At 43.1% G+C, this 13,930-nt stretch overlaps 1 protein-coding gene across 1 annotated transcript in view; it reads left to right on the forward strand.

The window, feature by feature from the left end:
* The first annotated feature begins 953 nt into the window (after window positions 1-953).
* The window catches only part of LOC144982142 (NLR family CARD domain-containing protein 3-like), a 92,305-nt gene continuing 79,328 nt past the window's right edge, over window positions 954-13,930 (forward strand). Inside the window, exons 1-6 of the mRNA XM_078930228.1 lie at window positions 954-1,103; window positions 3,167-3,297; window positions 3,380-3,490; window positions 4,687-4,797; window positions 11,377-11,455; window positions 11,616-11,814. Of these exons, the coding sequence (XP_078786354.1) occupies window positions 3,212-3,297; window positions 3,380-3,490; window positions 4,687-4,797; window positions 11,377-11,455; window positions 11,616-11,814 (586 nt within the window). The 5' untranslated portion in view covers window positions 954-1,103; window positions 3,167-3,211. The remainder of the gene's footprint in view (window positions 1,104-3,166; window positions 3,298-3,379; window positions 3,491-4,686; window positions 4,798-11,376; window positions 11,456-11,615; window positions 11,815-13,930) is intronic.

Here is a 13,930-nt window from a genome sequence, read left to right on the forward strand (position 1 = left end):
CATCTGGAAGATCCACATTCTTTCAGTCAGAGCTGCTCTCAGGCTCAGACTCTGGTTCCAAACAGTCTGAATGTTGATGTTTGTGTCAGCAGTAAAGAGGTCAGAGGTCAGAGCAGAGCTGTCAGTCAACAATGTGATCAGAAAAGATGGAAACATTCCCAGAGAATCTAGGAATGTTCCATCAAATCAGAACAATGTTGATGTCTGCAGATCAATTCCTAAAAGCTGATGATGTGTTTGAGCTGAAAGGAACATTTCTGCTTTGAACAGACGACCATGAAGGCATCAGAGCTCCTGCTCCAAACTCCAACATGTGATGCAACAAGCTGACAGTTGATCTGACAGCAAAGGAATGGATGAGGAAGACAGACGAGGAGGAAAGTCTCTGCAGAGCTGAAAGAGCACAGGAAGAGAAAACAGACTCAGGTGGTTGGAGGAAGATCAGCAGGTATGAGGTGGAGAAGAGAAACACCTGAAGATCCTGATCCTTGGAGGGAAAACAGAGATTTGGAGCTTTGGAGAGATCAGTGGGACTCTTTTTCTAAACTTCCTGCAGTCATCAAAGTGTCAAACTAAAGTGTTTTTCTGCTCCTCACATCTTTCTCTCTGTTGGAATCTGTCAGAGTTTTTCCTGGAAGCTCTGACAGATCTGGAAGATCCACATTCTTTCACTTTGAGCTTTTCTTTGGGATCAAATCTCTGCCTCCAACGGCTGTTCTGACTGATGATCAGAAGGAGCTGTTTCCAGGAAATAGTCAGGCCCCTCCCTTCAGCTCCATCAGGAGTTTCTGCTTCAGTGTCAGTAGATGACAGATGAGGGGGGGTCATGCACGTCTGGAAGGGGGAGAACAGAAAGCAGAAGGTCACATGACCTTCACTGACATCAACTATCTGTCAATCTGACAGCTTGAAGCTCCGCCCCTCCTCCCAGTGACTAGCAGGATTCTGGTTGAGGCTGCTCCAGCTGCTGCCCCGCCCACCTGTGCTGCCCCGCCTCCATCCAGGTGGACTCTTCCTGGTTGTGAGTCAGTGATCAGTGCTGCAGCTGCGTTGACACGGTGAGGGAGACTCTTCTTCCTCTTCATCTCTTTGCAGAAACTGAAGTGAGTTTGTTTCTGGAACTTTGTCTTCACTAACTTGACTGTTTGTTTCTGAATGTTTGGAGAAGATCTTCTTCTTTCTCTGCAAACTCTCCTCCCTCTGCTGTTTCCAAAGCTTCATCATTGTTGGATCAACAACATGGAGGACTCTTCTTCATCACCTCAACAACAATCAGCTGATGCTTGTTGGCTTTTTTCATTTCTGACTCCAAACCTTCCTGTTCTCCTCCATCCAGTCTGTGGGAGAACTCCTTCCTAAAGTAATAGATTACAGTTCCAGGTAACAGAGTCCTATTTCCTCCTTCCATGTTCAGGAACTCTGGGATTCCATCAGACCAACAAGCTAGAATAGAAATGTTTGGAGCAGAGAGACCATGAGGCCTTAGTGGATGAAAACAAAGATTTTTCTGCTTTTCTTCAACTATCAATTCTATTTTTCAGATCATCTTCAATGATTTTGCTGTTAGTCTTCATAGACTCTAAACTTTAGTTGTTGTCTTCTTCATGGTGTGTTTTGTGTGTTTTTGGACAGAGTTGTGTGTCTAGTTTTTCTAGTTCAGTCATTTGAACTTTAGGACAGAGAATTGGAGCCACCATCAAAATAACAAAGAAATACATTTATCAGGATAAAGTCCTACAATTATGGGAATAAACTGGTAGGATTATGGGTAATTGTCAATAATTTACAATAATCAAGTGTATGGATTTTGGAAAGAAAAATTTTTTTACATTGTTGATCTAACTTTGCTTCAGTTGAGATAAATGATTTTTTTGTTAAGTCAGTTTAAAAATAACACGTAGTTTTCAGACAGTTCTTTTACTTTCATTTAAATTAATTCAATTAAGTAGGTGTAACTTTGGTGCTGCTGTTAGATTGGCACCGCAAGGAATTGTGGGATATCATTCCCTTTGCCTGTCTGGACAGATTTGGGTTTAAGTGCGGGTTTTTGACTAAATGTGTTTAGCGGTGTTTTGTCTAATTCTTTGTACTGTTATGTGCTCTATATATATATATATATATATATATATATATATATATATATATATATATATATATATATATATATATATATATATTAACCCTGAACTCTGGCTGAAATCTGCCTTAACCTGCTTACTCTGAGCTGTAAAACAGCTTCAGTACATCCAGAATGCTGCTGCTCGAGTCCTGACCAGAACCAGGAAGTATGATCACATTAGTCCTGTGCTCAGGTCTCTGCACTGGCTCCCTGTACCTCAAAGAATAGACTTCAAAGCAGCTCTGCTTGTGTACAAGTCTCTCCGTGGCCGAGCACCAAAGTACATCTCTGACATGTTAGTGCCATATGAACCATCTCGTACTCTGAGGACCTCAGGGGCCGGCCTCCTGTTGATTCCCAGAGTCAGAACTAAACAAGGGGAATCAGCGTTTCAATATTCTGCAGCTAAAATCTGGAACAGCCTCCCTGAAGGCGTAAGACAGGCCTCTTCTGTGTTCATGTTCAAATCTAGACTTAAAACATTTCTGTTTGTATATGACTGAAAGGTCCTATCTGCACTTTTCTGTCCTTCCTTTATTTTTAAATCAATTTTCAATTTTTTTCTTTTTAAAGTAAATTTTACATTGATTATTTCTATGATGTATTGTGATTTTAATGCATTTTTCTGTTTTGTGAAGCACCTTGAACAAGTACAAATAAACTTGCCTTGCCTGACTCTGGGTATGTCGGTTCCAAAAGACCGGAAAGAGATATAGATATAGATAGATAGATAGATGGATTTAGATATATACATATATCTATATATACATATATATATCTTTCCGGTCTTTTGGAACCGACATACCCAGAGTAAGCAAGTTCAGGTGGATTTCAGCCAGAGTTCAGGCTTAAAGTCAGGGGAGTTTAAACATGCTTCCTGGAATACCCCCCTGAAGTGTAGAAACAGGAAGTTTGTTGTTTGTGTGTCAAAGTGACTGAATGGAAATGTTGCTGCTGCAGCTCCATGTCTCCACCTGCTGGAGGGAGAGCAGAAGTGCAGCAGCTGATGGCAGCTTCCTCTGATGAGGAGGAGGGTTTCCTTTGCAGGTGAAGGTGTGTGTGAGCTGATGTGGATCCAGTGAATCCAGCAGCATGGATCAGTGGGAGGAGCCACAGGAGGGAGCCCCTCCCTCTAAAAGCAGAGATGGTAACCATGACAACCAGAGTAAAGCTCAGAGGTGAGATGAACATCTCCAACTGTCCATGATCTTCTCCATGTCAGAGCTCAGGACTCACACCAGCAACCTGCATTCTCCACAGGAACCAACCTGGACCTGGATCTGAACTTGGATCCAGCAGTGTTTCCTACAGGAGTGACAGATCAAAAAGTCTGAATCGTTTCTTCAAAGCCATCCGTACAGGACTGACACAGTAAGTGTTTGTCAGAGTTAAAGGAGGCTGGATTCTAGTTCAGATGAGCTGTAGTTTTTAGCCGCGCTCAGGAACCATTTGGTGGTTGAACCCTCACCTTCATCAGCCACAGTTGATCCTTCTCCTTGAAAAGCCACTTGTTGTTAAAGCTACATTTGATTGGCATTTTGGAGCTTTCCACAATCCATGAACAGCAAGTAGAAAGCGTCACGCGCTGAACTGATGAAAGTTCCACCTGCTTTACGCCAACAGAAACTCTCATCACTGATAGTTCCAGGTTGAACTTCTGACACAATTTCACTTCAAATCTCATGTTAAACTACTTTATTTTATGTTTTTGCATCCAAAATATGAACATTTCATGACTTTTCTAAAACTTTTCAGGAGATTTCATTGTTCACAAACTTTTCAAGGATCTAGAAATTACATTTTCAGAACTTTTCCAGGTTTTCATGACCGTATGAACCCTGTTTAAAGCTGAACTTCACATTCTATTTGTCCATCAATGACATCAAGATTTCCATATCAGTCTAATCAATCTGTTACTTAGAGTTTCATTCTTCAACAGTCTCAGTTCAACATTGATGTTCTACTGATCAATATTGTTCTCTGAATACAAAGAGTTGATCCACGAGGAGAGAAACTGAGGCTGAAAATGAATGAGTCAATCTGAAGAAAGACTTGATGGAAATTGGAGAAAACCAGCAGAATCCTGCTGATCTGAAAGTCTGTCCTTCAAAATAAAGGCCCTGGAAATGTCCCCTACTGTGGTTCCTGCTTCTTTCTCATTCCAATCTCTAATCAGACAGAGACTAAGTCATTGGAGATTTCACTTTGTTGAACTTCATTTCCAGCCTGATGGAATTCAGAGTTTGATGACATGTAGAAATGTCTCCTATCTGAAGGATTTAGGGTTCAGCCTGATGCCTCTGAAAACAATCCTGTTTTTCAGAATAAGACAGTATCATCTATAAACTAATGTGACATTTAAGATTAGTGTTTTATCCACAAACAAAGACATGATTCCAGGGACAATCCCTGCATGCAGTGTCACACAGTTGTCAGAAGGGGGCGGTAGAACAGACTGTCTCACTGCAGATCAGTCTGTTCATGATCTGAGTTCAATAGTTCAACATGAAGAGAATCTGATGAACAGAAGAGATGAGTTTCTAATAAAACAATTGTTTTTCCATCAGGATTCAACATAGATATAGACCTGGATCTGCATCCAGCAGTGTTTCCTTCAGGAGTGACGAATCAAAGGCTGGTAATCCAGACTTCAAGGACATCCATCCAGGACTGGAACAGTAAGTGTTTGTCAGAGTTAAAGGATTCTGGATTCTAGTTCAGATGATCTGTAGTTTTCAGATGAAGGACTTGAGGTCTGGTTCAGTTCTGGATCTCTCTGATCAGACTCACTTGGAGCATCATGTGTGTGATGAGATCTTTTCAGTTGAGTCTTCTGAGAGTCTCTGAGAGACATCAGAGATGTTGGAGAAGAAAACATGTTGACTGCTGACTCTGACTGACAGCAGCTCCAGTCTGATTCCAACCAAATCAGGAGAAAAGTTCCAGTTTTCTCTGCTTTGCTAGATTTTCTTGGTGGAAATGTCTGACTTTGGTTTCATAGTGTGGCTGATTTCTCCCAGTCTGACAATTCCACTGTTTTTTTTTTCTGGAGAAGATTCAGATGAACATGTTCTCCTCAGTCCAGAAATGCTTGAAGAATCTTTTTTTCTCTGTAGAAAAACCTCCTCATAAATGTAGCTGCTGTGCTCCAACAGTTAAACCGTGTTGATCTCCATGAATTAGATCAAGTGTTCAGATGTTTCAGACTAAATCTAACCTTTCTGGAATCTACATCTAGTCTGCTTTGGAAAAACCTCATTCTGACGATGAACTGAACAAAGTTATTACAGATACAACATTTCTGGAAGTTAAATATGGTATAAAATTTGTTTTTCTTTACACAACAAATTTACTCGAAAAATATCCTTCAATGCTTCAATGTTGAAAACAGATTTCTATAAAGTAATGTAGATGAAACAAAAATATATATAATTGTTTGTATATCTATTCACTCCTTCAGGTCAGTATTTAGTAGATGCAGCATTGGCTGCTCTCTGGAGTTTTTCTCCATTCGTCTTTGTAAAACTGCTCAGGTTCTGTCAGGTTGGGTGGATACTGAACATGAACAAGTCCAGCCACAGATTCTCTATGGATTTAGGTCTGGGCTTTGACTCTGCTGCTCCAGAACATTGACCTGGTTCTTTTTAAACCCTTCCTGTTATCTTTTCAGTTTGCTTTGGATCATTGTTTTGCTGGAATAGAAATCTCCTCCCAAGCCGTAGTTCTCCTGCAGACTGAAAAAGCTTGTCCTCCAAGGTTTCAGTGTATTTTGAAGCATTCATTCTGCCCTCTATCTTCCCATAAAGCTTTGAGCGGTGAAGAACCAGGAAGCAGTTTCTCCATGACAGTCTCTCTCATCTCAGCTGATGCTTGTAACTCCTTCACAGTAGTTGTAGGAGGCGGCTTCTCTCACAAGTCTCCTACTTGATCGGTCACTCATTTTATGAGGGCGGCCTGATCTAAATATCCAGATTCACACGTGTGTCGTATTCCTTCCATTTCTTGATAATTAATTTCACTGAAGTCTGGGGGATGATACCTTTCAGCAACCGTTTCTCTGAGTTGCTTGGAGTGTTCCTCTGTCTTCATGGTGAAATGGTAGCCAGGAATACCGCTCCACCAGTATCTGGACTTTTCATGGACATCAATTATCAAAATAAAGGTTTTTTTGCCTCCAGTCACTGCAGTGAATGAGACATTTGGACCAAACATCAAACAAAGACACATCGGTGTCATCTGTATAGAATGTTAGGTCTGAAATGTTAAACAGGACTATGCTGAGAGATTAGAGATTAGAGATATTCTTTATTGATCCCACATTGGAGAAATTCAATTGTTACAGCAGTTCAAAAAGTAGAGAAGAATGGCAGCAATGTGCAAAAATGAGGGGTGTTCAAAATGTGCAAAAATACAAATACAAAATGTGCAAAAATAGAAAAAGTAAAAAACTAATAACTTATGTACACTATTACGACATAACGTATGTTATGCATAATAATAAAATTAAATAAAGTAAAAACACAGAATACAGTGATCCCTCGCTATAACGCGGTTTACTTTTCACGGTTTCGCTACTTCACGGATTTGCATCGTGCATTGTGTTCTGCATTCTGATTGGCTAAAAAAGTCACTCCGCTTCTTCTCTACCTGTGCGTCAATATTGTTGCAGTTTAATATGTACACGTACGTAAATCAGCTTTCCAAATTACGTACATGCAAATCATCTTGCAATTTCAAGTTTCTCTAAAACCCATAGAAAAAGAGCGACACCAACTGCCTATCACTATGTTCTTCTCCCGAACAAACACACACAGCTGCACCGCGGGCTTGAGAAGGAGAAAACACTGCAGCTTCTCAGACTGAAGAGCATTGAAATACACCTGAGCCACTATTTGTCCGTTTGTACTTTGTATTTTTTCATGATCATTTTAAATTTTCTCCCGTTTAATTCAATTACTCTCGGGTCGCGGTGGGCGGGGCTAATCTTCGCGATTTGAAGCCTTCTGTTTACATCGATGATTCAAATTATTATTTGACAGTACAGTACAGAAGTTATTTGTTGAAAAAAAAAACGTTTTTAAAGTACCTTTATTTGGGGGGTGGGGGGGGTGTGCGTGCGCATGTGCACGTGTGTGTGCGCGCGTGCGCGTGCTATGTTATGAGACATTAAATACTGTCCAAAAGTTTTCAAGATGTTTCAGGTGTGCCACCAATCCTCAGCTACTAAAAATATTTACACTGAATATTTAGACATCAGTTTTTCTTAACTTCAAGACCTTTTTTCTAACTGGACCTCTTTAAATTTCAGTTGAAGACCCCTGCTTTAAACCACCTCATCCCAGAGGGAATCAGCCCCCCCACTGCAGTCTCCACTGTAAATGTACCAACAGTGTTGTTCTGGTGTGTGGGTCTGCAGTTGTGGCTGTAGAGGCTCTAGATCAGGGGTCTCAGACTCAGTTTACCTTGGAGCCCCTGAAGGCAGAGTCTGGCTGAGTTTGGACCCCGAGCACACATGCACTTATTTGCAGCTCATGGGTTTCTGGGAGCCAATCTGAATTTAAAAATCCAATCTTCTTAATATTTATGTGTGGACAAAGATGTAATGTGCATTTTGACTGCATGTAAATTCATGTAACACTTCATTTCAATTCAATTTTATTGAATAACTAAACAGACTAAACTAAACTGGCATCCCTGCCTGTTACGGCTGTAGCCTGTTTGGTTTTGTTTTGTTCTGTGTTTTCTATATTATTTCTGTATCAGAGTGGGACCTCTGTGTTCTTGTGTATCTTTGTGTGTGTTTGTGATTATATGCAGGTGTGGTGCATGGAGGTGTGGCCTCCAATTGGAAAAACACAATTTGGACCTCCAGATGATGAGAAAGGAGCCTTGCAGCAAGAGTCTCCACTGCAGCTTGGCCCTCTTCTCCATGTTTGTTTTAACTTCACCACCTGTTTAGTTGTGTGTTGCACTTTAGTAATTTGTATTGGTATTTTGTCCGTGCCCACTCTGTTTAGTCGTTTGGTTTGTAGTTATGTTAAGTGAAGCTGTAGGGGTGAACTGCCATTTACTTTGATACGTGTTTTCTCCTGTTTTTGTTAGTCTAGGGAGGTTAGTGTTTGTCATTGATTTCCCTTTTCTTTCATTTACAGGTAAGATGACACGTTTCAGTTAGGTCGGGTTTTGTTTGTTATTTTGGCCTGGGTTCACCCTGAAGCCTTTTTGCTTCACTTTTAGCTCTTGTTGGTTGTTGTTTTATTTGTAAAATAAATGTGTAATATTTTGTATGGAGACAGTTCTTTGGTGTGTTAATTTAAAATTCGGTAGCCAAAACTTTACTTTTTATTTTATGCCCCCCTAGGCACCCCTAGACATAAAAGGGGGCTTAAGCGTGATTGGGGGCTCATCCGGGATTGTGCCCACTTCCTTCGGGATCTGTTAACCATTCATAACTTGTTCAGATTTGATTGCATTTTGAGACGTTGGTTAACACTTTTGTTGTTTTTTTTGGGCCATAACATTGGCATTTGAAGTTGGTGACCTGTTGGCTTTGGAGCCCAATAGCATTTGCAAAGAACAGTTGTTATCTGAGCAGGAGTGCTCCAACCCTTAGGCAGACCTTGGCTGGAGACATCAGTTGGAGGTGATGTAGGCAACAGTGTAGGAGTGGAGGCCCAATTATGTTACGCCCGCGTCTAGGGGTGCCTAAAGGGGCATAACATAAAAAAGTAAAGTTTTGGCTAGTAAATTTAAATTAACACACACACCAAACAAATGTCTCCATACCAAAGTTAACAAATCTATTCACAAATTAGCAGACACAAGATGCACAAAAACACAGAGGTCCCACTCTGAAACAGAAATAATATAGAAAACACAGAACAAAACAAAACCAAATACAGCCACAGCCGTAACACCCCCGTCCCAAGATAAAACTTCTGCCCTAAGAAGCATTTATCCTAAGAGGAGCACATATTCAAAGTGGTTGCTCTCAGCCCACCACTCAAACTCAAGATGCCACACAAACTCAAGATGGCCTCACAAGACGAATCACACAAACTCAGGACGCCACACAAGATGCACCACACTAACTGAAGGCGCCACACAAACTAACCGTCCACACAAACTAACCGGCCACACAAAACACTTCACAGAAACTCAGGAGGCGTACCCCTTTGGGCACGCACCCATCAACTCGGGGTGCGCGCCCTGCAGGACACGCACCCATCCACTCAGGGTGCACACCCCTCAGGACACGCACCCGTCAACTCGGGGTGCGCACCCCGCAGGACACGCACCCAGCAAGCCTTGTCATCAAAATCTAGTCACACAAAAACAACTCAAAATTAACCTAACAAAACGAATGTGTTGTACCGAAAAACAAGTTTGCTTAACAGCTTTCTTGCTCTACAAAATGTTGGCAATATGCTTAATGCACCAACTTCACATGTGGTGTCCTAGACCAAAGAGGCCAAAATCCACTCAAAAGTGCCAGTACAAACTCAGAGTGACTTAAGAGCGATGTTTCTACTCACATAATTTGAAGAGTAGTAGACATCCTCTGTGGCAACCCCAGTCAGGAACAATACAGTTGGGTATGGCCCCCTCCTTAACCGGCTACGGCAGCAGGAACCTCCGCACCTGCCTCCGCCCGAGCAGTGTTAGTGACATTGGCAACACCTGCAGTAGCCTCCACTCCTACACTGTCACCTACACAACCTCCAACTGATGTTTCCAGCCAAGGTCTGCCTGAGGGTTGGAGCATTCCCTGCTCAGACAACTGCTCTTCAAAAGTGCTCTTGGTCTCCAAAGCCAACAGGACACCAACTTCAAATGTCAATGGTATGGCCCAAAAAGAAAACAAACTGTTAACCAAAATCTCCAAATACAATCAGAACCCACAAAAATCAAATCACAAATAATGTGAGCTCAAATGGTTCGATCCGGGACGAAGTGTGCACAATCCCGGATGAGCCCCCAATTATGTTACGCCCCCTTCTATGTCTAGGGGTGCCTAAAGGGGCATAACTTAAAAAATTAAAGTTTTGGCTAATAAATTTAAATTAACACACACAACAAACAAATGTCTCCATACCAAAGTTAACAAATTTCTTCACAAATTAGCAGACATAAAGATGCACAAAAACACAAAGTCCCACTCTGATACAGAAATGATAGATAAAACACAGAACAAACAAACGAAACAAAATCAAATACGGCCACAGCCATAACACTGCCCTTAGACCCTCCTTGGTTGTAAGGAAAAGCTCGTAAAAACAAAACAAAAACATATTCCAGGAAAAAAGAAGAAATCTCAGGGGTGTCCACATGAAGGAGGGATCCTCCCCCAGGACGCACAAGCCATGGACCAGAACTCTTGATGTACCCGTTTAATTTAAACACATTAACATTAAGTATAATAATCTCTGAAAACTAACTAGTCTGACAATAATCCTGTCCAAAGTGGAATGTTTTCAGTCTAACTCTGAATGTAGAAACTGAGTCGGCCTCTCTTACATGAGCTGGGAGTTTATTCCAGAAAACAGGGGCTTGGTGGCTCAACGCTCTACCTTCAACATAACATCAGCCTTTTTTTTTCTGGACATGATTCTTTCCACGGTTTCACAGGAATGCTTGAAACATCATTTCTGCATTCTAAAGCCGTCCCCGGAGCTCAAACACCGTACTGAAGCCACTTTTCTGCTCCTTTGTTCTCCTGGGTGGCCGGGATAGGCTCCGGCAGCCCCGTGACCCCAAAAGGGATAAAAACGGTTAAGAAAATGAATGAATGAATGAATGAATGTTCTCCTGGGAGAGAGTTCTCTGGACTCAGGCAGCTCGCTATGACTGGAGTAGCCAGAAGTCCACAAGTGTCTCTATTGGTTTGTTAGGGAGGATGGTGTTAAACGCTGAGCTACAGTCCACAAAGAGCATCCCTGTTAGCTCTCCTCTAGCTCTAGGTGGGACAGAGCATCATGGAGGGCTGTGGTCACAGAGTCCTCTGTGATGGACTGCCTCTTTAGGAAAACTGCTCAGAATCCAGACATGGGGGCAGCAGAGACATGAATCCAGCCTTTGGCTCCAAGACAGTCTAGACACTTCAGTGACTCTGTAGACATGGACAGAGAGGTGTTGATATGATCCATTGGTTTGCTGTTCTCCATCTGAACTGTGAACTAGAACATTCTAGCTGTGACATGACTCTAGTTAGTTTGGTTTCAGACAGAATGGAGCTGATTGCTGCTGATTCTCCACAGACTGGACCAGCAGAGCTCAGAGACTCCCAGTGGTCCGTCTGTCCAGCAGCATCAAACACAGCTGGACTCCATCTTTCTGGTCTGTACATGAACAACAACTACTTTCCATCATTCTGTCCACAGTCGTCTCCATGCTGCACTTTGCAGACCAGTGGATTGGCAGAGTGTCCAACATGGAGCTGATGTTTGGCTCCATGACTTCACTCTGATTGGCTCATTCATCTGGAATTCTGTTGCAGCTGCTGGAGGACAACATTGTCACTTTTGTCAAGAAGGAGCTGAAGAAGATCCAGAAGCTTCTGAGTCACAGGGAGGAAGAGGAGGAGCTGGAGGCTGAAGATGAAGAGCAGAGGAGCAGCAGAGAGTCAGTGATGAAGATCACAGTGAACTTCCTGAGGAGAATGAAGCAGGAGGAGCTGGCTGATGGACTGCAGAGCAGTAAGAGGATTTCTCTGAAGGTTTCAGCTGCTGAGAAATGAAGATTTCCTGATGTCTCAACAGGGATTCAAACCCTCATCATTCAGGGCTGCAGAGACTTGATTTACTGTTTGTTGTCTTCATTCAGGATCTGCTGCTGCAGTTTGTCGACATGAAGTCCAATCTGGTCTGAAGAAGAAGTTCCAGTGTGTGTTTGAGGGGATGGCTAAAGCAGGAAGCCCAACCCTTCTGAATGAGATCTACACAGAGCTCTTCATCACAGAGGGAGGAAGAGGAGAGCTGAATGAAGAACATGAGGTCAGACAGATTGAAGCAGCATCCAGGAAAGCAGACAGAGCAGAAACAAGCATCAGACAAGAAGAGCTCTTCCAACTCCCAGCTGGAAGACCAGAACCAATCAGAACCGTGATGACTAAGGGAGTGGCTGGCATCAGGAAAACAGTCTTAACACAGAAGTTCACTCTGGACTGGGCTGAAGGCAAAGCCCACCAGAACCTCCACTTCACATTTCCATTCACTTTCAGACAGCTGAATGTGCTGAAAGAGGAGAAGTTCAGCTTGGTGGAACTTGTTCATCACTTCTTCCCTGAAACCAAACAAGCAGGAATCTGCAGCTTTGAAGACTTCCAGGTCCTCTTCATCTTTGATGGTCTGGATGAGTGGCGACTTCCTCTGGACTTCCACAAGACTCGGATCCTGAAGGACCCTAGAAAGTCCACCTCAGTGGCTGATCTGCTGACAAACCTCATCAGGGGGAACCTGCTTCCCTCTGCTCTCCTCTGGATAACCACACGACCTGCAGCAGCCAATCAGATCCCTGCTGAGTGTGTTGACATGGTGACAGAGGTCAGAGGGTTCAATGACCCACAGAAGGAGGAGTACTTCAGGAAGAGGTTCAGAGATGAAGAGCAGGCCAGCAGGATCATCTCCCACATCCAGAGATCCCGAAGCCTCCACATCATGTGCCACATCCCAGTCTTCTGCTGGATCACTGCTACAGTTCTGGAGGATCTGCTGAAGAGCAGAGGAAGAGGAGAGCTGCCCAAGAGCCTGACTGAGATGTACATCCACTTCCTGGTGGTTCAGGCCAAAGTCCAGAAGGTCAAGTATGATGGAGGAGCTGAGACAGATCCTCACTGGAGTCCAGAGAGCAGGAAGATGATGGAGTCTCTGGGAAAACTGGCTTTTGAGCAGCTGCAGAAAGGAAACCTGATCTTCTATGAATCCGACCTGACAGAGTGTGGCATCGATATCAGAGCAGCCTCAGTGTACTCAGGAGTGTTCACACAGGTCTTTAGAGAGGAGAGAGGCCTGTACCAGGACAAGGTCTTCTGCTTCATCCATCTGAGTGTTCAGGAGTTTCTGGCTGCTCTTCATGTCCACCTGACCTTCATCACCTCCAAACTCAACCTCATGGAGGAAGAACAATCACAGATCTCTCAGCCTGAACAGAGCAGTCCAGTCCAGTTATACCAGAGTGCTGTGGAGAAGGCCTTACAGAGTCCAAACGGACACCTGGACTTGTTCCTCCGCTTCCTCCTGGGTCTTTCACTGCAGACCAATCAGAGTCTCCTACGAGGTCTGCTGACTCAGACAGGAAGTAGCTCACAGACCAATCAGGAAACAGTCCAGTTCATCAAGAAGAAGATCAGTGAGGATCTGTCTGCAGAGAGAAGCATCAACCTGTTCCACTGTCTGAATGAACTGAATGATGGATCTCTAGTGGAGGAGATCCAACAGGTCCTGAGGTCAGGACGTCTCTCCACAGATGAACTGTCTCCTGCTCAGTGGTCTGCTCTGGTCTTCTTCTTACTGTCATCAGAAGAAGATCTGGAAGTGTTTGACCTGCGGAATTACTCTCGTTCAGATGAGGCTCTTCTGAGGCTGCTGCCAGTGGTCAAAGCCTCCACCAAAGCTCTGTAAGAACTCTCATGAAAATCACCTTCAGTGAACAAATGAATCTGATGGAAACATGAAAGATTCAATAACTGCTGTCTGTCTTTGTTTTCTGCAGACTGAGATGCTGTAATCTGTCAGAGAGAAGCTGTGCAGCTCTGTCCTCAGTTCTCAGCTCTCAGTCCTCCAGACTCAGACTTCTGGACCTGAGTCTAAACAA

Source organism: Oryzias latipes, chromosome 2 (genome assembly GCF_053564925.1).
Source record: "Oryzias latipes strain Hd-rR chromosome 2, Olatipes_Hd-rR_3.1".
NCBI classification, from domain to species: Eukaryota; Metazoa; Chordata; class Actinopteri; order Beloniformes; family Adrianichthyidae; genus Oryzias; species Oryzias latipes.